The sequence below is a fragment of the Schistocerca piceifrons genome, chromosome 5, assembly GCF_021461385.2.
Source record: "Schistocerca piceifrons isolate TAMUIC-IGC-003096 chromosome 5, iqSchPice1.1, whole genome shotgun sequence".
Lineage (NCBI taxonomy): Eukaryota > Metazoa > Arthropoda > Insecta > Orthoptera > Acrididae > Schistocerca > Schistocerca piceifrons.
The window spans coordinates 134,167,270-134,190,625 of record NC_060142.1 but is presented as its reverse complement, the minus strand read 5'-3'; the positions used below and the strand labels follow the sequence as shown (position 1 = coordinate 134,190,625).

The 23,356-nt window shown below is 41.7% G+C and overlaps 1 protein-coding gene across 1 annotated transcript in view; it reads left to right on the top strand.

Annotated features, from left to right (window-relative positions):
• The window catches only part of LOC124798803 (monocarboxylate transporter 9-like), a 66,326-nt gene that overhangs the window by 5,495 nt on the left and 37,475 nt on the right, over positions 1-23,356 (top strand). Inside the window, exons 2-4 of the mRNA XM_047262333.1 lie at positions 2,221-2,364; positions 13,837-14,313; positions 20,281-20,592. Coding sequence (XP_047118289.1) covers positions 2,221-2,364; positions 13,837-14,313; positions 20,281-20,592 — 933 coding nt within the window. The remainder of the gene's footprint in view (positions 1-2,220; positions 2,365-13,836; positions 14,314-20,280; positions 20,593-23,356) is intronic.

The window sequence follows — 23,356 nt, the reverse complement described above, 5'->3', positions numbered from 1 at the left end:
TCTAAAAGGTTAAGGGAAAAAAGTTTTAGACTCTTACAGTTCTCGACTATCAAGTGTTGGAGGACCTGAAAGCCCTATCCTTGTCATGCTAAATAAAACGAAAACGAAACAAAATATCTGGTGAAAGCTTTTATAGTGAGATTGCGGACAAATACGCCCTTTGTGTCAACGAGGAGTAAAGAAAAGGAAGAATTTGAGAAACGGAACAAAACCAAATTCATTAGTCACGACTTTCGATTGACAACATAACACAGCTGAAATACCAACTCCTAATAACAGGGCAGTCATAATCGGTTAACATTAATGGCTCTTGTCGACGTAGAGGAGTTGGACAAAAATATGGAAACTCTATGAGAAAAGCATGCTCCAACATCAATTCAGGTGCTGCCCAAGCCTACAGGTTGCGCTGTTGAGTTTGACCACTAACGGCATCTCCGCAATGTCCACAGTACGTTGGAAATGTTAGTAGCGGTCAGAGAAGTGTTGTGTATAGATGTGAGTGCATTATGCAAGAGCTAACCGAATTGGAATGTAGGAAAATGGTTGGTGCTCATGTGGTGAGTGCTTCTGTAACCAAGGGAACCAAAGTGTTTGGTGTTTCACGACGGATATGGTGGGTGCTTCTGTAACCAGGGGAACCAAAATGTTGGTGTTTCAAGAGGCATCGTATTGAAGATTTACACCGCATACAGGAAAAGTGGGAAAATATCATCTACTAAGTCACAAAGCAGATGAAAGTGTATTTTGAATGATTGTGAGGCGAACCCTGTCAACACCAAAACAACACGAAGGGTGCTCAATTAGGAGGGAATTTCAAGACGAACCCGAATTTCAGAACCACTCATCAGTGATACAAATGTCCGTAACAGGAAAACTCAGTGAAGAAGCCATTAAACCTGAACAGTGAACCAATGGAAAAATGTCGTTTCCGTCGGACGAGTGTTATTTTACACTGTTTCCATCAGGCCGTGTTTATATCCCAAGAACTAAACATGGGGGGAGTTTGGAGATGGTTTGCACAGCCATATAATGCCATTTCTTGGACCCCACCGGTACTTTGCAAGGTCACATTACTATCGAAGCGCCGGCTGCCGTGGCCGAGCGGTTCTAGGCGCTTCAGTCCGGAATCGCGCGGTCGCAAGTTCGAATCCTGCCTCTGGCATGGATGTGTGTGGTGTCCTGAGGATAGTTAGGTTCAAGTTGTTTTAAGTTCTAGGGGACTGATGATCTCAGATGTTAAGTCCCATAGTGCTCAGTGCCATTTTTGAACTATCGAGGTCTGTGTAACCATCTGGGATTTTCAGGTCGGTGCCTTGGTAAAATATTTGTTCCTCAAGAGGATGCTGTTTTCCAAGATGACAGAGCCCCTGTTCAGGAGCTGACATGGTCCACAACTGGCTTGTTGAGCATAAGGTTGATTTTCTCATTTCCCCTTGTCATCACAGTCACTGTATTTCAGTATTATTGAGCCTTAGTGGTCTCCTCTGCAGGGAAGGATGTGCGATCGTCATCCCACATCATCGTCACCTCAAGGTGCCACAATTTTGCACTAAGAATATAATAAAATTCCCTTCGAAATCATATAGGATTTGTACTTATCCATTAAGAGACGATTGAAGATGTTTTGAATGACAGCGGTTTTCCTGCACCGTATTCGTCATATTAATGTGTTGTGATTTTGTGGTTCCATATTTTTTTCCAACTGCTGTAGTTCCGTGTGCAGCGAACAGACGGCAGGCTGCGTATTCGCCAGTCGGCTACTGCCCCGTTTACTGCCATGTTGATAGCGACGCTCACGTGCATCTGTGTGTTGTAAGCCCAGTAAATATAGCAAACAACCATTCTCAACAAAACTAATTGTGAAATTTAATCGAAGTTCTTCACACTTTCATGGTAAATGAAATGTCGTGTGACGAGGGGTAGACCGCTGGCCTGGTGCAAGTCTTTCGATTTGACGCCACTTCGGCGACTTGCGCGTCGATGGGGATGAAATGATGATGATTAGGACAACACAACACCCAGTCCCTGAACGGAGAAATTCTCCCACCCAGCCGGGAATCCAACCCGGACCCTTTGGATTGACAGTCTGTCGCGCTGACCACTCAGCTACCGGGGGCGGACTACTTTCATGGTAATTGGTAACTGCCGTCACATAATAGGAAATAATGAATACTTTTTACGTAGAAAGTTTCTAAATGTAACTATGTACATATTTTTCAGGTCTTCTCACGGGGCCATTGCTGAAGAAATTCAGTGTACGTCAAGTGGCTTTCAGCGGGGGCTGCTTTGTGGCGGCTGGGATCCTTCTCACCAGCTTCGCCAACTCTTTCATCCACATCATTATCAGCTACAGCATCTTCTTGGGTTAGTGAGTCGATTTACCCACTTTATCAAAATTCCTCTTCTGCAATTAACTTCTCTCTTTGCAGTTATCCCTGTCCATTAATCTTTCCTTGCCCGTCTCATCCTTTCACTGTCTGATTTCCTTTTTTCTTTTTTTCTTTTATCTTCCTCTCAGTATTTTGCCAGTCTCCAGTAATTTATCTATGTTGTGAATTCTATACTGCAGTCACTGTTAAACGGACAATTTGATATAGAAAGGGCTGAAATCCTTTTTATTTTGATTACTACATTTTCGTATGACTATCAAATCAAAACCACCATGAACAAAGTATTTCTTTTGTTGGATCACTTTTAGTCTTTGATACGGCAACCCACTTTTAGGACCACAGTTGTTTCAAATTCACTCTCCGAGTTTCTTGACATGATAAAGTTTATGTAATCCGTCACTCAGAGGAGTAGCTGTTTCTTTTCTCCAAAAAGGAGCCCCTGATCATCGATGGTGATCCTTCTGGTGACTGAAATGCCGGGGATAGTGTTCTAAAATAACCATAAGTTAGTAGTGTGAGATATAGTATCACGTCTTTAGTAGACCATACTGTTCCAGAATATCACCACATATAGAGCAGCGTACAGTTAGGTGGCAATACTATTTTACCTTCACTTTTGTTTGTATGTCCTTAGGTTAGTTAGGTTTAAGTAGTACTAAGTTCTAGGGGACTGATGACCATAGATGTTAAGTCCCATAGTGCTCAGAGCCATTTTGTTTTGTTTGTATCGATTACTTCTGTCATATATGACTGTGGTGGCTCATGTTCAAATGAATTTCGTCTCTGCCTTTCACTCAAAGCTAGTTTCGAAGGCAAGAAAAGCTGTGAGGATTTGTCATAAGTCGTGCTTGTACAACTCAGTATGTGAACACTTACTCACGAAAGGGAAATGTCTCAGCCTGGACTTCTGTTTTAATGTGTCAGGAAGCTTCAGTGTGTTAGTCACTTGCTACAAAATCCGAATGGTGGAGAACTGCTACACTATCTCATTTCTGAACAGTCGTAGAAACTGAGTAGATGCGGCGGCAACAGGTCGGTTACACTCGCGCAGTAGGACAATCAAAGGCGGTACAACGCCCCTTCGTTTGTCCCGAATAGATATCTGGAGCGTTATTTCACACTGTTCATCCGCAGTGATTGTTGTCCATCCCCAACACCAAATGATCCACTGAAATTTTTAAATTTACTTTATCTGTGCCATAACGTTGTTTCTAGTCACATGCTGGCACTGAGATTTGCGCAGATATTAGTGTAGCGTTAGGTCACAGGTCAGCCTTAGATCTCCAGGTCAGACGGGGGTTTCTGCGTCCTCGCCTTGTTGCTAGTACTTTGTTCGCCTACAAGTCACGTAAACAACACAGAACAACGCTAACCCGTGAAATCAATTCTTGTTTTAAGACTACACCTTTCGTTTCACATGTCTAGCATGTCTAACGTTTGGCCTTGCATACTGCTCTTCCTTACCTGTGTCTGATTTTCACCAGTCTTGCGTGTCTCCCATAAACATATGAGTAGTCTTTGTGCTTAGTATCGCTGTGGTCATCTTGTGTCACCGCAATTTTTTCACTCATGAACAATTTGAAATTGTGTTGAAATTATAGTATTCCTAACCCTATGACGAATCGATCAATTTGTTTTGTAATGTGACCGGATGTCCAGAAGGTCTACTGTACGTCTAGCTCACAGTTGAGAGCGGGATGGGCGGCATCAGTAGACCCAGTCATGGTCAAACAATACACACATGAGGTATGAGGCACTTGAAGCTCCCTGGCTTTTCAAGTACTATGTGCTATAGAGCAGTTACCAAGCAACAAGTTAATGATCTTCTTATTCAACACATTGTACTGTTTTTGGACACTAAAGGCTTCAAACTTTTGCCCATCATCCGATATAGCTGCTTTGCAGGATGAACTGCTAGTCAGATATTGTTTGTTTTGCGTGCCGTGCTACCCACTTGTGAAAATATATTAACGGACCAATATTCATAAAGGATGTGAAAAAAATAACATTTGGAAATTGAATAAGAGTTGTTTAGAACAAGTACTTGAAATGAGTGTGCCTTGATAACTCTAAAGCCTTGCATTTCTGTTATTTTACATTTTTATTATTTTACGTGTAAAGTGCAGTAGTATCATGTTCGACGTATCCTGGTGTTATAACACCACGAAAGCACAGAGTAGAACATGGATGACCATTAGCTCTATTACAACAGATAATCCGATTTTACATACAATTCATATGTTCTGAAAGCTTACAAAGACACTTGGACGCAAAAATATTCATTGTTTACGTTAGGTATCAGATATGAGGTGAAAGATATCTCATTAACAAGGATATGTTTTCACTAAGGTAAATAACCGCTATGCAGCAGAAAAATTTAACATATTTGTCTTTTAGAACACATATGAAATAATCCTTTATAATGAAAATAGTTCCAACACTTAACTTTTATCACGTAGAAATCATGTTAGAAATATATGAGGTACATTTCTGTGTTACCAATTCACAAAATTTATTTTTGTGTCTTGTGAGAGAGTGTTGTTTTGGAAGTATTTTATAAAATGATTGTTAGCCAGTTTAGTTTGTTCATTGAGGATGTTTGTCCTAACATGCTTTTATTTGGAAATATTTCTGTTTCTTCAGGATACTCATAATACTGTCCTTGTCTGCATAGTGAAGAATCTGCAGGTTGTTTTCAGTACTTTGCACAGAACATTCAGCAATGCGAACAGCCAAGGTGTTTTTCCTTAAAATGTTTAGCCAAACTGCATTGACTTACTTCCTAAACCTTATGCTGAAGCTTCTGCCTATCCGATAAATGTAGTATTTTGGGCAGGATTCACATAGTAGTTTGCATATGCCTGCTTCCTTATGGGAATAAAGGGAAGTACATTTCAGGAATAGCTTGGTGCTGCAGCTTATTGTTAATGAAAAAACATATTCTGTTATTTATACTTTTGAGGAGATTGGCTCTCTTATAGAACAATCTTTCCGAGAAAGGACATAGAGCACGTTTTGTGGTGGATTTGGCAGATTGTAGTGGCAACAATGATGCAATAGATGTGTTGTGTTTAGTTTTTATTATATCCAAAAATTTGTCCAAAAAGGGGAGGGCTGTAACCATTGTTCCTCGTTACTGGTTTAATAATATTAATTTATTTTAGTTCCTCTTTTCTGTCACGTGGTACCTTAAGGATCTGCTTCAGCATTGTTCTATAATATGATGTTTTATGTTGATATGGCTGACAAGAACTATTGTTAATACTTACATCAGGGCTGTTCATTCCCTGAATATACCGAACTGGTATTTCTGATTTTTATTCATAATTGTAATGCTATTATTATTTTCATTTTCTTTGGCGAAGGTGATGTTTTCATACACGTTGCTGAGTTGATTCGCAGGAAAGTCTATTTCACCACATACATCGTCATTCAACTGAACATTTTTTTATACCTGGTAATTTATGACCCAGACTTTTCTAAATGAAACTCTATAGTTTTTCCGTGGCACTTGAATGTTCTTCAAGAGGAATTGTGTGGAATATGATCAAATAATAATAGGATAACAACATTGCAAACCACTGTCCTGTCGTTGCGTTAGAAGGCACCTTGCCATCTGTCTCACTGTAGTAAATGTCAGCAAACATATAATTCAGGCAAGGCCAAAGCTAAACCCAGAAGAGAATAAAACAAAAGTAGTTATAATAGCCCATGAAACAGCACCACTAATAAGACACAAAAAACACTGATGCGAAATGAACACCGTGAAGATGAATCACTGCTTAGAAAACGGTCTGGCACTCCGCCAGAAACCAGTGTGGAATGTATTAGCTTCAGACAGCAAAGGTGTCAAAAATAAAACAAGATAAGGACACATAAAAGGAGGTTTGAAGGGAACCAGGTATCACTGACTCAGGAAGACTTCTAACAGAACAATATCAGGAACTTCGACAAAACTTTTAAACAAACCCTCCAAATTACCATCTACTTTCAGCTTCAAAAGTAAAGATGGAAAATTAGCCCTAAGGACCCAAGTAAACTGCGAAATACTAACAAATTATTTCAACAATTAGTTAAATAGTAAACAAAAAATTTCTCGAATAAAATCTGGACTGTATTTACAGAAAATAATAACCACCAAGCACGACTGAAATACAAAGTAACATTAAAGAAAAAAGGCACCCAGCATGGGAATGTAGAAAACTGCAGATATTGGGACAATAAAGAAGCTACATGGTGTCTTTCAAAATATCTGGCAAGCGGAAGCTACACCAGAAGAATGGGAAAAGTCATTAAGTCATTCTATTGACCCTGGAAACTTATCAGTAACAAGCAAATTTCTTTCAAATGAATTACAAAAGGGACTGGAAAGCTAAAAGAGTCAGCAATTGGGAGAGTACCAACTTTGATTTAGAAAAGGACAATCCTGCGTGGTACAAATTTTAAATCTGAAATTTACAGTCAATTACAGAAGAATTTGAATGAAAATCATTAATTAATTGTGTAGTCCTCAAACGTTGTAGGAGTGGTAGGAGTGATAACAAATCATCTGCAATAATAAAAGGCACACTGATAAATATAAAATGTTAACTTAAATTTTTAGGTGAAATCTTCAAACATTTTGAGTTCAAAAATGGTGTAAAATGGCTCGTGGCCCTACAAGTTCAATTGTGTGCCAGAAAAGGTGGCCAGACGTTGAGTAAATGAACAGAAGAAGAAAGAATTCAAAAAATCATAACCCGGAGAGAGGGTGATAATCTGAGGATTATTGATTGTTTGGCTTCTGCAGACGATCTTTCCATCTTAGCTGAATCTATAGAAGAAGCAACAATACACATAAATGTCCTACAAGCGATATTTTCTCAAGCAGGCTATGGATATCTTTGTAAGAACAAAGTATGTGACAGACGGGATGGAAGCACCGAAACATAAGGAAACGTAATATGAAAGAGTGAAAAAGGCTACATAAATTAAATATCTATATGGTCAATGCAGTCTAATAACCTGGAACAGAATTTAATACAGGCAAGAAAAACTGAAGTTTCTTTCCAACCCTGGCTGAAGCACTTTCGTTTAGTACTGCCTAACGGGTGACAGAAACTATGGAACGTCAATGATGTGGATCAAAGAAGTTAAAGAAGACCCGAAAAAAAGGAAATAACGGAGAAAAAAATTTAAAAAAGAGAAAATTTTAGAATAAAACTAAAATCTTTAAAGCGTTCCTGGCGAAAACGGAGAAAAATGCAAGTGCAATATGGTCAGAAGAAACCAGACAACAATATAGGGAAAGGGAAAAAAAACTGCTGGAAAGAAAATACGAAGATGTAAGTCATTTCGTGTGGTCCTCAGTAGGGTAAACTAATAAAAATAAATCAGCTTCATAATTCGGCAACTACGTAAGTGAAAACTTACGGGCGACTTACGTTTTCCCGAAAATTCGACGCATTGAGCAACCGCAGTTTCATATTTTCGCAGAAACCGTGGCATAGTGGTTATGATAGTAGACTGTTACATGGAAAGTCGTGAGTTCAACGCTCTCCTGAACTGAAAAACATTATTTTCTATATTCGGTTCGAATACATTCTAGAAGTATCCACAAATCTCAAGAATCATTGTATTCTAATGTTCTGTAACTGTATATATACCGTACGTGTTCTAGCCGGAGGCAGTTCGCTCCGCGCTCTTGTATGTACAAGAGCTGGATGAACCTTCGTTAGGAGAAGTTAGTGTACGTCATTCATTTATTTACACCTTCTTCTACGTGGAATTATTCTGGTGGAGACGCTGGGTATTGGAACTTGTGATAGCTCACTTTATCGACGACGCAGTGGCTCCCATCAAGCCACGACAGAGCCGCCATCTACGTGGCGAGAATCCCGAGTTCGAGCCATATTCAACAGATCGCAATCTATCGGAGACAGAAGAAGAAGAGGACGTTACGATGACAGTAACTGTGTACCACCACATGGGACATCCTTCCAGGTTCTCTGGTGACGATGGCCAAGATCCAAACAAATGGCTGAAGGTATATGAGCGTATAGCCAAATTTAACAAATGACACCGTGTGATTGGTTAACGTATTTTTCTACATCGAGGGCACTGCCAAGCAATGCTAAGAGAACAGCGAGGAGAAGTTCACAAGCTGGAAAGTATTCGAGGCGGAACTGCGCAAGTATTTCAGCGATACACAACGACAGAAGTGCAAGGCTGAAGATAAATTGAAGTGCAGGGCACAGCGTCCAGGAGAAACTACAGCATCCTGCATTCAAGTCATCTTGGAGCTGTGTAAAATAGTGGATCCTAGAACGGAAGATAGGTTGCAAATCTCATGAAGGGTGTTGAGGACATGTATCAAGCCCTACTCCTGAAGGAAGTTTCGACACAGACGACTTCATAAAATGGCGCCAGTATATCGAGACAATGCACCAAAAAAGAATTACACGCAAGAAGTTAGAGCGGCTCCCAAACGTCATATCGATGTCTTTGATGGAGGAAGGAAATGATTTGACAAGTGTTCTTCGTCAGATAGTGAGAGAGGAAGTTCAGAAGGCACTTGGATTGCACAGCGAGCAAAAAAACGAGACGCTTCAAGAAGGTCATAAGGGAGGAAGTGGGTCAGACATTGAATCCAATCTCTCGCCCTTCATTACTCGTTAAAACGGTGAAAAAGTCAAGACCCAGGGGACGTTACGTTCCTACAATGCCGAATGAGGAACCTGTTTGACCTCCAAGGAAGACTGAAGTCTGGAGGACACAGGATGACCAACCAGTATGTTTCCACTGCGGACGACCGGGACATGTGATGCGCTGTTGTCGAGAAAGGTGGCGGATATTTGATGACGCCCGCGCCAGAAAACAGCAGACCGATCTTAGCCGACCCCAACTGCGGGGTGACGGAGATGAACGAGAAGATGTGGGTGCAGGACGACGTAGGTCACCATCGCTGCAAGGTAACCGCTGGAGAGGACGCTCCCCAACACGCCGATCAAGGTCTCCGTTGCCTTTTAGAAGCTCCAGCCGATCACCTAGCCGCCCCAACCTGGAAATCAAATGGTGTGACCTTCCTTAGAGGTGAAGCCGCCGAAGAGAAATATCCTCTGCCACCGATAACGACAAAAATGATAGGAAACTGCGTCGATATCCTCGTGGATGGACATCGAACCCAAGCTCTTGTGGACTCGGGAGCATCATATTGAGTCATTTCGGAGAAGTACCGTCGCCAGTTGCAGAAAACCGTATTCGTCAACAGCAAAATCTCGCTGCTGAAGGTGGTTAATGGGAAATATTTAAAAACTACTGGAAGATGTACCATTCGTGAGGGTATAAGTGGCCATACACAACCCTTAGAATTCATCGTCTTACAAGAGTGTAATCATGACGTCATTCTTGGATGAGGCTTTTTCAAAGCTTCTCAAGCAATTATAGAGTGTGATAGCTCAAAGATTATGCTAGACGAGACGAGATACTGTGGGCAGGAAGATGCGCATCCGAGTGTGTGAAGACTATGTGTGCTGGATGAAATGGTCATTCCCGCTGTCAGCGCTAGAAAGGTAACTGTCATGTTTCATACATCAACCATTGATCTTGTAGTGGAATGTAAGAGAAGCATACCACTGAAGAATAACTTGGTCATCCCAGCCTCTGTCGTTCCTTTTAAGAACGGATTCGGTGAATTGTGGATAGTTAACTGTCGCCGAGAACCGCAGACCCTTCCAAGACGTATGTGCGTAGCAAACGCTCAGCCGTTAATTGCAGAACAGCTGAGCGTCACAGAAACCTCCCATGATGAGTCTGTGGGCGAAATTAGCGCCACCACTACGAGACAAGATCTTCTAGCTCGACTATCACCAAATCTCACAAAGAAAGAACTGAAGAAGCTACTTGCCATTCTTCAAGAGTCCTCTGAATGCTTCAATCCACAGGTGAAGAGCAAATTAGGCAAATCAACGGTGAAACACCGGATTAGCACTGGGGACCATCAACCAATAGGCCAGAGACCACACTGTGTGTCAGCAACGGAACGTCGAATAATTCGCGACGAGGTAGAGAAAATGATGAAGAATGACATCATTCAGCCTTTGCAGAGCCCATGGTCGTCACCAGGGATCCTAGTCAGGAAGAAGGATGGCAGTTGGCGCATTTGTGTTGATTACAGGAAGCTTACTAAGATAACTAAAAAGGACGCTTACCCTCTTCCACGAATTGACGATACACTAGATTGTCTGAAGGGGGCTAAGTTTTTCTCGACCATGGACATGTACTCGGGATACTGGCAAATCAAAGTAGGTGAGGCTGATCGTGAGAAAACTGCATTCATCACCCCTGAGGGCCTGTATGAGTTTAAGGTAATGCCGATTGGTTTGTATAATGCACCAGCAACTTTTGAACGGATGATGGATAGTCTTCTAAGTCACAAGAAACGGAAGATGTGTCTTTGTTATTTGGATGACATTATAGTGTTCTCAGAAACATTTTATGAACACATAAAAAGACTGAGGGCCGTTATTAAGTGTCTCCAATAATGCGGACTGAAACATAATCCGAGAAAATGTCTCTTTGCAGCAAAAGAAATCAAAATGCTTTGACACCTTGTGGCAAACGGAGGTGTGCGGTCAGACCCAGAAAAGGTGCGATCTATAACGGAATTTCCTATTTCTAAACTCATTAGAGATGTGATAAGCTTCCTCGGATTATATTCTTATTAACGTCGTTTTATATAAGACTGCTGTATCAAAGCCAGGCCACTCCAAGAGCTGTTAAAAGGCGATGCTAAATTTATCTGGGGTGGTGCTCAACAAGATTCTTTCGAAGTGCTACGAAATGCTCTGACGACTGACCCTGTACTTGGTCTGTGTGATGAGATAGCACCTACACAACTACACACAGATGCCAATGGGTATGGGACCGGTGCTGTTCTGGGGCAAATTTCGGATGGAAAAGAGAAGCCTATGCTTCTAGGACACTTACAAAAGCCGAGAGAAACTACCCAACTACAGAACCAGAATGTCTTCGTGTGATCTGGGCCATGTGCAAATTTCGACACTGTCTCTATGGAAGGTCATTCACAGTTGTTACAGACCATCATTCACTTTGTTGGTTGGCAGGTCTTAAGGATCCAACAGGACGACTCGCCAGGTGGGCACTACGTCTTCAAGAGTATGACATTACAATAGTGTACAAAAGAACACACCAAGATGCGGTCTCTCTCTCAAGAAACCCTATGCAAGACCATCAAGACTTTGATGAAGTTAGTAACTGTCTCTGCTGAGCGGCAGAAGGACGCCAAGATATCTCAAATTATGCTTGCCTTAAATCAGTCAGAGGATGTGAAATGACAATTTAAGGTAGTTAGTGAATTCCCTACACCTTTTCCTTTATATAAACCTACTTTTATAAGTATGAACCAGTATTAAAAGTACAATTTCTCTTTTGCCAGCATACATATTTTATAAAGTTTCACTAGTTTTAAACATTATTAAGTTTTTGCAATATATACTTCATAGACTTCCACTTTCCCTCAGACAATTCAAAGATCTTAACTAGTACCGAACAATCACTTCATAGTTACATACACATAATTACACTGTATAAACTTCTTACAATCGATAATGGAGTTACAAGCGTAGCAGCAAAGGAAGTTATAAGAAGATCGGAGTACGCAGGACCAATGACTCGTTCCCGGACTAGGAGGACGTAAAACGGAGACACTTTCCTATTAAGGAGGAAGCAACGTTGCAGTCACCGTGGTGAAGTGGTTGTGATACTAGACTGTTGTATCGAAGGTTGCGAGCTCAACACCCACCTCAGGTGTAAAGTTTTAATTTCTATATTCGGTTCGAATACATTCTAAAAGTATCCACAAATCTCAAGAATCATTGTACTGGAATGTTCTGTAACTCTATATATACTGCATGTGTTCTGGCCATAGGCAGTTCGCTTCGCGCCCTTGTATGTCCAAGTGCTGAATAAACCTTCGTTAAGTGAAGTTAGTGTTCGTCATTCACCTAATCACACATTCTTCTACGAGACAACATTTTTACTCTGCTCCTTGACTGATAACGCACTACACCCCGCTTTCATCTTCTTCTGGATGTATTTCGGATGGCCTTAGTTGCCCCAACCCGCAGAATGCAGGAGTCTTGACCAACAAAGGCACTTCTGCTCACTGTAGGTCGAATTGCAGAGACACGGGCATGGGATGTTGGGAGCACATTGGAAAGCACCCTTGTACTGGTGAGTCACGGCACACGTTCGTTCACACCCGTAGCTACGGTTACCTCGTGAACCACACTGAACGATGCAGTCGACGTGCCAATAGGGCAACTTTCAGACAGGTAGGGGACTGTTCTCGTGTGGGGGTCGTTAACATGGGATGAAAAGGAGCTCATGCTACATGTACCATCTGCTCTCAGCAGCCCATGATACGTGTATCTACTGTCCAATAATGTATATCTGTTGGTTCATCTACAGCACATCTAAGGTGTCCTGTACCTTCAACAAGACAATCTAGCGCGCTATCGCTCCGGAGGTGTTCTAGAGCATGCTGTTGCTCCTGAGATGATTCATAGCGGTATGAGAAACACTCTACTGTCAAGAGTGTGATGATGTATCCTCACAGATCACATGAGCCCCGTCCCATTGAAGTATTTTTTGCGTTACAGAGGAAGAAGTGCGTACCTTTGACCGAGATTCGATCAATCTATGTGGGTTATTGGTGGCAGTGAAGTGGCTATGAGTCAGGATGGCTCTCTAATACCTGAGAGCCGATGCAGCGATGGAGGGCCATTGTCTGGACAAAACAAGATGTTACACGCCTGTGGGTAGATGTCTGTAATTTAGCTGCCCTGTTTCTTTTGCTGGGGACTGCTTGAGTCTTCAGACTAGTTTGATCTTGACTGTCATGGTTTCTTCTCTTGTATCTTCCTCCCTGACTACTACACAACAATATGAATAACTTGTTGGATGTATTCCAATCTCCATCTTTCCCTATACATTTCGTCCTCTACAGTTCTCACTAGTAACACAAAAGTTATTACCTTGTGTTTTAGCACTTGTCCTACCATCAACTCCTTCCATTCCATGTTTACAACATATTTTTAACATCGTCTCTTCTGTGCAGCAGCTCTTCATTTCATATATCAGCCCATTTAATTATCAAAGTCCTTCTGTAATTCCGCAACTGGTTCGTTTGTCTTCCTTTACAGAAATTTATTCTTTTAATTAAGGGCTATGATGGTACGATCCTTTTAGTGAGGAATGTCCTCTTTGTCTGCGCTAGTATGTTTCTTATATCGTCCTTACTCCTTGCAAGCAGTTGAAAATGTATCTTGAATAACTAACCTAATTACTAGCTTTTAATTTTAAAAACAACGTAATTGTCTTCATAGTTGTAGCCTCTCAACAGACGTTTTCTAGCGAATAACATACAACAGCGGTCGTTGCACAGGTCTCGGCAGTGGGTTGGTGGCGCCCTCTAGCTTCATAGCAGTCAAATCGTACTTCTTGAAAGCACGAGGCCGTGCCGTCGGCATGTCTATGGCGGGCAGCAACGTGGGGCAGATGATGATGCCGCACCTGGTGCGTTACCTGCTGGAGAACTACGGCTTCAGCGGCGCCATGCTGGTGCTGGGAGGCGTGGCGATGCACCTTCCCGCATGCAGCCTCCTCTATCAGCCGCTGGAGTGGCACGCCGAGCGCCGACCAGTCGCCAGCGAGCTGAAGCCGCTCAAGGGCGAGCCAGACAGTTCCACAGATCGCAATGCAGTGGACAAGGAGTCGCCCAAGGTCCGGCAACCGAGGCGTTTCGCGTCCGTGACGTCACTAGCCACATCCGAGCTGGGCGACATGAGCGAAGCCATACCTGTCGATAACAATAAGTGTCTACCTCCCACTAGCGAGGAGGACCCAGGCCCTGTCCAGCAGAGTGAGTACCGACGAATATGTTTCAACATCTTGTCGCTCTACTAGCTGTGACCTTAGTGATTGTCATTCCATTAGCGAATAGAGCAATACATACATAACGCATCCACTAGGACAGCCCCACAAGGGCCAGCTGGTATGCTGAACTGAAACTTGCTGTCCTTATTAAGGGTGAATTCAAGTTACTGATTTTGTTATGCTGTATCGCTGTTCATGTAATGGTCTAATGCAATTATTTGTCGATTTTTGGAAGCATGAGCCACGTCAACTGTTTTCTCGGAATAAGATAGATACAGGTACCTCTCGTGTTCTATCCGATGTTGCTGTATAGCACGCTCTGTCTGCCTCAAATAGTAGAAAGTGCTTAGACAAAGGATCCAATATGTGTTACACATTTTAGTCCTGTGTCATTATTAACTGGCCTCATCAGTTATCACTTTGACGGTGGTTTGTCAAGTATCCTTGTAAAAGTCAGTTAACCTTTCCCCACAAAAAAAAAAAAAAAAAAAAAAACAGAGGCAAAAACGCAATCAATTACAAAAATTTGCAGTTTGGGTAACAGCTTTCATTAATTGCTACCAGAAACGTTATATCATTACAGGTAATGCCTGAGTACGATTTCCCAAATAAATTACCATGTAGTTGGTTATCATCTCTGTAAACGGCAGATTCATCTCACATACTATGTTGGAAACCAATTTTGTAATTATTAGTTTATAACCATGGAATCTTCCATGCAGCCACTTGTCACAATCAATGGCAACTTTACTGAAATAAGTATACAATAGGAACTATAACATATGTCGGAAGTTTCGGCATCTGATTTTGACATAACCGATATCTAATTCTCTTTTGGATTTATATTGTATGTCTGTCGTTGTTAGTCTTTACTACTCATATTTTATTAATCACAAAAGAACCAAAAACACTTTTTAGAGTTCGTATGAATTTGGTATGTATGTTAATCTACAAGTGGTTTATGGTAAGTGACCTCTCATATTTAATCCACCTTACCCAATAGTTGAAATCAGGTTTCTACTGGGTCTTTGTTCCTTACGTTACTTATATCACCTACATTACAAAGCCAATCTCTAATGACCTCATTGGTGATGGGATAATAAGTACCAAGAATATTGTATGCGATTTATCAAACTGAAACCACCTTACAAAATTATAACTTATGGCCTTAACATCTGAAAATTTATACTAAAATAGTGTGCTACATAGACTTCTTCCATGCTCATTATAGATCTGATGATGGTTCCTGCACCGTGAACCTGCTAATATTCATCAGAATGTTGTTGCATTTGTAAATAATACAAATTATTAAACTAACTATTTATCAGTTGTTATTTGTCTCTGAAACAGTTTGTGTATCCTGATGATACAGATAATTTCTTGCAATGTCACATGTTAACGGATCTGAGTAATACGTCCATATGGCCTTCCTACGACTATGTAAGTCTCATAATATGTCATATAATAATGGTCTATTTATTGTGAGATATTACATTAAAAGTGGTACGATTATCACCTTACCAAGTAATGTTGTAATGATCTAAGCTTACATTCAATAACAAGAAACTGTTTGAACGAGGCACTCCAACTACATCTACATGATAATTCTGCAGATCACAACTAGATGGTTCATAGAACCACTTACACTTCATTTTTGTACCATTCCATTCTCGAACGGAGAGTGGGAGAAAGGAGCATGTAAATGTTTCTGTGCGAGTTCTGATTTCTATTATTTCTTCATGAAGATCATTTCTTTCTATGTAAGTGGACGCCAACAGAATATTTTCGAGTTGGAGCAGAAACTTTCATGTTAGAACCCAAGTTAAAACTGGAACTTAAAATTCAGAATACTGACTGCCTTTTAGGCTCTTCTCCAAAACCTACAGACACTTCATTCTGCGAAATTACTTACCTCTTCGCAGTCCAATGATATTTCAGTCACTGTGAAACGCATCAGTCAGTTGATGGATCGCCATACCTCATATATAGTGGCAATTGATTCAATTAATTGTGATCCATGTCATATTTCGGCCAGTTGATGAATATTGGATGCTGATAACATTGGTGATGTCAGTGACACGCAAAGAGTGAACGACTAACAATTGTCTTTATTTTCTCCTATCTGTGTAGTTACTTATATGTTCGATATGCGTTGTGTAATAGGAATCTGATGGAGTCTTAGATAGGCTTCACGAAGGTGACCAGCCCCAAGAGCTCCCTTGGAGAGAACAGTCAGCTTCCAAACATTAGGCTACTTGGAGCAGGGAACAGCGACCTGGTAACTTAGCGCCACATACACGTTTACGGGTCCTGTACTGTCTGCCTCGGCGTTAGTATGGCACAAGCGGACAACATTTCAAAACTAAGGCAGTGCGCTGGGTGGTCTCCTTTCTCGTGGGAAGCTTGGTAGCTGTTTATTGCTAAAAGTTTTTTCTTCTCCTCTGTGGGAAGTACGGCAGACAGGCACAACTCTATACGCTGTGAGAATTTCTATGTCTCGCAAGGCGGGAAGGAAACTCATTGGGTGATATAAAAAAAATCAATAAGTGATAGTTTCTCTCGAAATTTCAAATGCAGGAAAACAATTCACTGGCGACACAAAAAGATATATATGAGGAGTTTGAAACTTAGTTTTCTCACAGTTGTCTAATTCTGAGGGCAGCTCATTGGTTACCTTATAAAACATTCACTTGGTTTTAAGACACATTATGATTAGTAATTCTTAGTGTACTCTTCTGATTTCGAAATATGTTTTGTGTGGGTTCAGTGCTGGGTCAGGAGGAAAGACAAACATTTTTCGACACTCTGAGTGGAGAAATGGAAGCTGTTTTTTTGGATTTTGAGACATAGAGAAGCGGGCACTGTGATGACACTGACTTTGGAGACACAGCAAAATTCAGACTTACTTTCCTGGGGGGCAGTCCATCACACTGCGGCTAATGAGTAGCACTTATCAGCAGGCCCAACTGTATGCATGACTCGACTCTCCAGCTCGTCAGCTGTGGTGGGAATATCTGGCAATCCAGGCTACTCAGGAAGGAGAGCAGTTGGTTAGGTCCCGTTATTTAACTCTCGGTTAGATATTCGAGGGTTCATCCATGACCAAGCAGGGTTTTCAATTTGTGTGTGGGTTTGATACAACTTTCTGACATGATCAGGGCAATCACTGCACATTCATCCATGATTATACTTTTTCGAGAATGTGTAGTTATAACGATAGTTACTCACATCACACTTGTTCTTTGTGGACACTGACAAATCAGCCTAGTTCTGGCTTAAACTTGGTTTAATGTGAACACTGGTTCCTGTCAGATCACCGAAGTTAAGCGTTGTCGGGCTGGGCTAGCACTTGGATGGGTGAACATACGGTCTACCGAACGCTGTTGGCAAGTGGGGTACACACAGCCCTTGTGAGGCAGACTGAGGAGGTACTTGATTGAGAAGAAGCCGATCCCGCCTCGGAAAGTGACATACGGCTGGGAGAGCAATGTGGTGACCATATGCCCCTCCATATCCGCATCCAGTGACGCCTATAAGCTGAGGATGACACGGCAGCCGGTCATTACCGTAGGGTCTTCATGGCCTGTTCGGTAAGAGTTCAGTTTAGTTTACTTTTAGCCCTGAATTGGCACTTTCTTTCACTCTGTCTTTTATTAATGACTTTATTGTGAGTTTCTAAATGAGAAAATTATGGTCGTGCTTCCTCACCTTGTTAATTTTAGCTGTTGAGTTGCAAGTTTTTTTTCAGGTGACGTTACAGTGGGCGACTTGCGTGTTGGTGATGAGGAGGACAACACAACACCCAGTGGCGAAAATCTCCAAACCGGCAGGGAATCGGACTTAGGTGCATTGTGTGGCAATCAGACGAGCTGACCACTCAGTCAAGGACGCGGACTTTTCAAGTGATCCAAGTTGTCGACTACATTGTTGGCCTAATTAGACATTTAACTTGTGGAGTTTAGAAGATGTACTTCACGCCAGAGGTGGTTCTGTGGTGTTTTGATGGTGGGCTTCCTAGCATGACTTCACTCCACTCATTAAGGTTACCATGTTAATGATTGAGATGTTTATTTCAACATCTGCAGGGGCCAAGCAATGCACTTTTTCCTACATCTCCCAATGCAGGTGCTGTGGATACTCCCGTCTTTCAAGTTGGAGTCACAAAGGGCTGCTCATATACGTTCCCTGTTTCACAGAAGCATTCTGTTGCGTCTCGACTTGCCAACTAAATCACCAAATCCCATGCCCCAAGCGAAAATATCTGTGATTATCTGGAAAAGCGAGTAAAATGTAACAGTTAACATCTCCACAATTTAGTAATCCAATATGGCCTAATTAGCTATGTGTGGATTCAACTGGATATTACATATGTGAAGAAAGTTTTGAACTCTCTTCTTCACACTATTTAGGCCATTGTAATGCTAGGGGTGTCGCTAAGAGGTCTGATATCTTTTGGGGGAGTGACTAATACTTTGTGCAGTAAAATGAGCCGGCCGGAGTGGCCGTGCGGTTCTAGGCGCTACGATCTGGAGCCGAGCGAATCCTGCCTCGGGCATGGATGTGTGTGATGTCCTTAGGTTCGTTAGGTTTAATTAGTTCTAAGTTCTAGGCGACTCAGAAGTTAAATTGCATAGTTCTCAGAGCCATTTGAGCCAGTAAAATTAAATATTGTATGGCATTATTGGCTGGGATACCTGATCTGGAATTGTTCAGCAACCTGCTGCAAGTCTTTTTATATGATACCACTTCGGCAGCTTCCACGTTGATGAAAACGAGATGTAATGATTACGACAACGCCAATACATAGTCTCTGAATAAAATGTCTGATCCGGTCGAGAAACAAACCTGTAACCATAAGGTCTAGAGGCGACAATATTGACCACTAGACCACAAGCTGCAGTACTTTTTTTTCAGTGTGCTTACTTTTATATTATCCATAACCTCCAACGAGCCTCTATCTCAAATTACATTTCTCATATACTGTATTTTGTTTAATTTAAGCACCACGTCAGTACATTACTCAGTCATTACTTTTATCTTGTCATTCTTCTACTTGTGAACCTAGAGAACGACAATTATGAAGATTCTGAAATGCCCATTTGTTGAGATACGCTGTGCAACGTTCGTTGAGATATGTATGCATGGCTGTAGAATCAAGCCCTCCTGCGACTACAGGCGTCATGCAATAAGTCAGTTGTGAATGCGGGCAACCATCAGCTGTGCAATGGAATACGTCAACGGAAATTTGTGCCAATCCAGTACTCGAACCCGGATTTCCAGCTTTACGTGAGTGGTCGAATTAACTGCTTTGGAATTGGTGCACGACTCACTGCCAGACCCAAACATCCAAGTGTCATCGTTTATACGTTAGAACCTGCACGTGTACCTCTTATGAAATTTCCGCATGGAGGGGTGGGGGGATTTTTGATTCTTAGTCGCTGCCTGGTATCGTCGAGTCAGTACGATATTGCAGCACCTGTGGCGTTACGAGGCACGAGACAGGAAGTGCATGCAATTCTGAAGAAACATCATACCTTACTTAAGAACACAGGTACTGCTATATCGAACTAATTCAGTGATACCAGGCAGAGACTTTCAATCAAAATGCCTCCCCCACCCCAACCTCCTGTACGAGAATTACATGATGTGAATGACAACATATGAACGTTTATGTCTGGTTGTAAGTCGTGCACGGATAGTTAAGGCGACCACTCGTGTAAATCGGGAAGTATCGGCTCAAGTCTCGGTCCGGTACAGTTTCCGTTGTCGTCATTCCATTACACAGCTGATGGTTGTGCGTATTCGCAGCTCCGAAAACATTTTATCAACAGCAGTCATATTTTCAGCTCTTGTGAAGACTGAACAAAACCTTTGTCCATTCCAAAAAATGAGTGTATTCTCTTTTCATAGAATAAACTGCAGCAAAATTTACGTTAATTGTTCGACTTCGCAGAGACTCAGCCAGTGTGGCGTCGAGTGATGGCTTTCATGGACCTGGACCTGCTGCGGAACTGGGTGTACCTCAATGTGATGTTCGGCTCGGCGTGCATGACCGTGGCGGCCATCAACTTCTCGCTGCTGCTGCCCTTGTACCTGCAGCGCCACCTCCACCTCTCGCTGTCGGAGACGGCGCTCTGCCTCACCGTGACTGCCGCCGGCGACTTCGTGTCCAGGATCACGGTGCCTTCTTTCACGGACCGCTTCAAGATCAGGCCGCGCCTTACGTTCTTGGTGGGCGCCATCTTCTGTACAATCACTCGCTCAGGTCAGGACCCTAGTCTCTGCAAAACCAAAACTAACATCAAATTCTCTTTTTTTCGTTGTTTCAGATAGGAAAGATTCATCAACAGACTGGTCAGTTTAAATGTAGCAATGTATCTGGTAAGATCGAACTATCTTTATAGACCCAACAGTTACTACTGAGGATGAAAGCAGCATCTTCCTTATTTCAAAAACCTGTATTTCAGCAAATCAACCATTTAACTATGGGGAACTGAATGACTGTACATACATGAAGGCTAAATCATATTTTATTTTGTGAATGAGTCAGTATATCCTAACCAGGTTTTGTACAAATGATGTTAACCGAAATACAAAATCTGGTACAACTGATTTCATCGAAAAATGTAATTTCCTCAGAGGCTTTGAATGGCTGTGGAAACATCAATGCAATGGTTTAACTGTTGTTAATGTTTGTCAAGTGGGGCTGACAGGCCATGAGGAAGATTCCAAAGAGAGTACGAGTCAGATATCAATTTTGTGTCAAACTGTCCACAGCATCACTTACATAAACTAATGGAAAAACCTGCAACGCCGTTAAATAATTATTGTGGTATAATGAAATTTTGGGAATGCGTTTGTCTATTTAAGTTATCAATATTGCAAGATCAAAGGTTAATGTCAGAGTGAAATAAGCCACTGCAAAAGTGGAATGCTGGTATACGAATAACAGGTGTAAACACCAAAATGTTGAATGCAAGCAAGCAAACGGCATTGCGTTGTGTTGTACAGGTGCTGGATCACAGTTTGTGGGACGAAGTTCCAGGCCTGTTCCACTTGGTCGGTCAGTACAGGGACGGTTAATGTTATTTGTTGATGACGCTGGCGATGTAGATCGATGACGTCTAATACGTACTCTACTGGGGACAAATCTGGAGGTAGGCGGCTAAAGGGAGAGGTTCGACACTCTACAGAGCATGTTTTACAACAGAGGTATGTGTAAGAGTGTTATCCTGTTGGAAGACACCGCTGGAATACTGTTCATGAATACAGTTCAGTAGGTCGAATCATCAGATCGACGTACACATTTGCAGTCATCGTTAGTAGGATAACGACGACAGTGCTCCTGTTATCATACGAAATCGCACCCCAGACCATAACTTCAGGTGCAGGTCCTGTGTGTCAAGCACGCAGACAGGCTGGTAGCAGGCCTCCTTCTAACCAATACATGGCTATCACTGGCACTAAGGCAGAACTAGCTTTGATTGGGAATCACAACAAACCTCCATCCTGCCCTCCAATGAGATCTTGCTAGGTACCTCTAAAGTCAGAAATGGCTGTGGTTTAAGGTCAGTGAAATACGCAGCAGCAGTACGTCTTGCTCTCAGTTGTCTCTGAAGTAACCGATTTGTATCAGTTTGTTGTGTCACTGGGGAGCCAACTGCTGTTTAGATTGCTGCTGCAGATACTGTAAGATACTCCAAGCTATATACCGAACACGATGGTCTTTCTTCTTGCTACTGGAAAGTGGCGATCTAGTGCCTGGTCTTCTTTCGACTGTACATTCTCATGACTATCGCTCCCAGCAATTATGAACAGTGGCTACCTTCCTACCAACTATTTCTGAAATATCGCAGAAGGAACATCCAACCCCTCATAGCCCTTTTATACGACCTGTTTCAAAGTCATTGACCTATTGATAATTGTTTTTATTTTACCTTAAAGTCAAGGAGTTGTGCTACATAAACGAAAGTTGGTAGGTGTCTTTCTACATCTGGAAGACGATGTCTTTTCAAATTTCGCACCACTATGAGGATATAAATCAGGTATGCAATAAACACCTACTGTAACAGTTGTGAGCGTTAGTTACCTTTGGGTACTAGACGTGGTGAGTTGGTGTTATCAAGAATGGCTTACAGACAACGAAAACGCCTTTAGCAACGCTTCAATAAGTTTGAACAAGGTCGTGAAAGGCCGTAGGGCTACGAGAAGCAGGACGTTCCTTCTGCGACACTGCAGTGTAGTTCTTCATGTCAGAAATTTCCTGTCATTTTAATATACTACTTTAATTCCCTTAGACAGATAGGAAATTTAATGTCTAGTTACACCTTTTTCGTACTTCTTTCGTGTAACCATATATAGGGTGTTAGGGGTATAAGTGCTGATATCTGTCTAGTGACTGAGAGAAGTATACTGAACGACGTTACAACAGTGTTTATCTCAACTACAGAATAATAATGATAGCCATGAGTGTAGTGTGTTTTTATGTGGGTAGGTACTTCCAAGTATATGCGGCAAGAAGAAGCCATTAACGCATGTTTTCAGCTGAGCAGCAGGTCAGGTGTCGATGTATGGATGCATGGACGCAAAATGCTTAGCCTACACCGTTTTCGTACAATTACTGGTGCAGTTACAAAAACACAGAAAACATCAGACAGCGCATAATGTGATGTGTTTGCTAGCAAAATGTTAGATGCAGAGAAAAAAACAACTAACGCACTCATTAATGTACCAAAGATAATAATGTACTGCACTTATGCCCATAACACCCTGCATAACGGTCTATACAATAATATTTTATAATTTTCTTAATCTGCACAAAAAACTTCCGGTTGTTGTATACTGAATAGAGAATCATAAGAATCAAGGAAGTTATTCATGTTCTCTTTCCTTAGATTTCAGGTGTTCACATCGCTTTCACTGTCAAACTGATTCAGTGACAACAGTGTTTTTCTTAATTACACAACATACAGAACAGTGTTCTCTACTTAAGCTAACGATCTAATTTGCTGTCCTTTTATCAGGTTTTA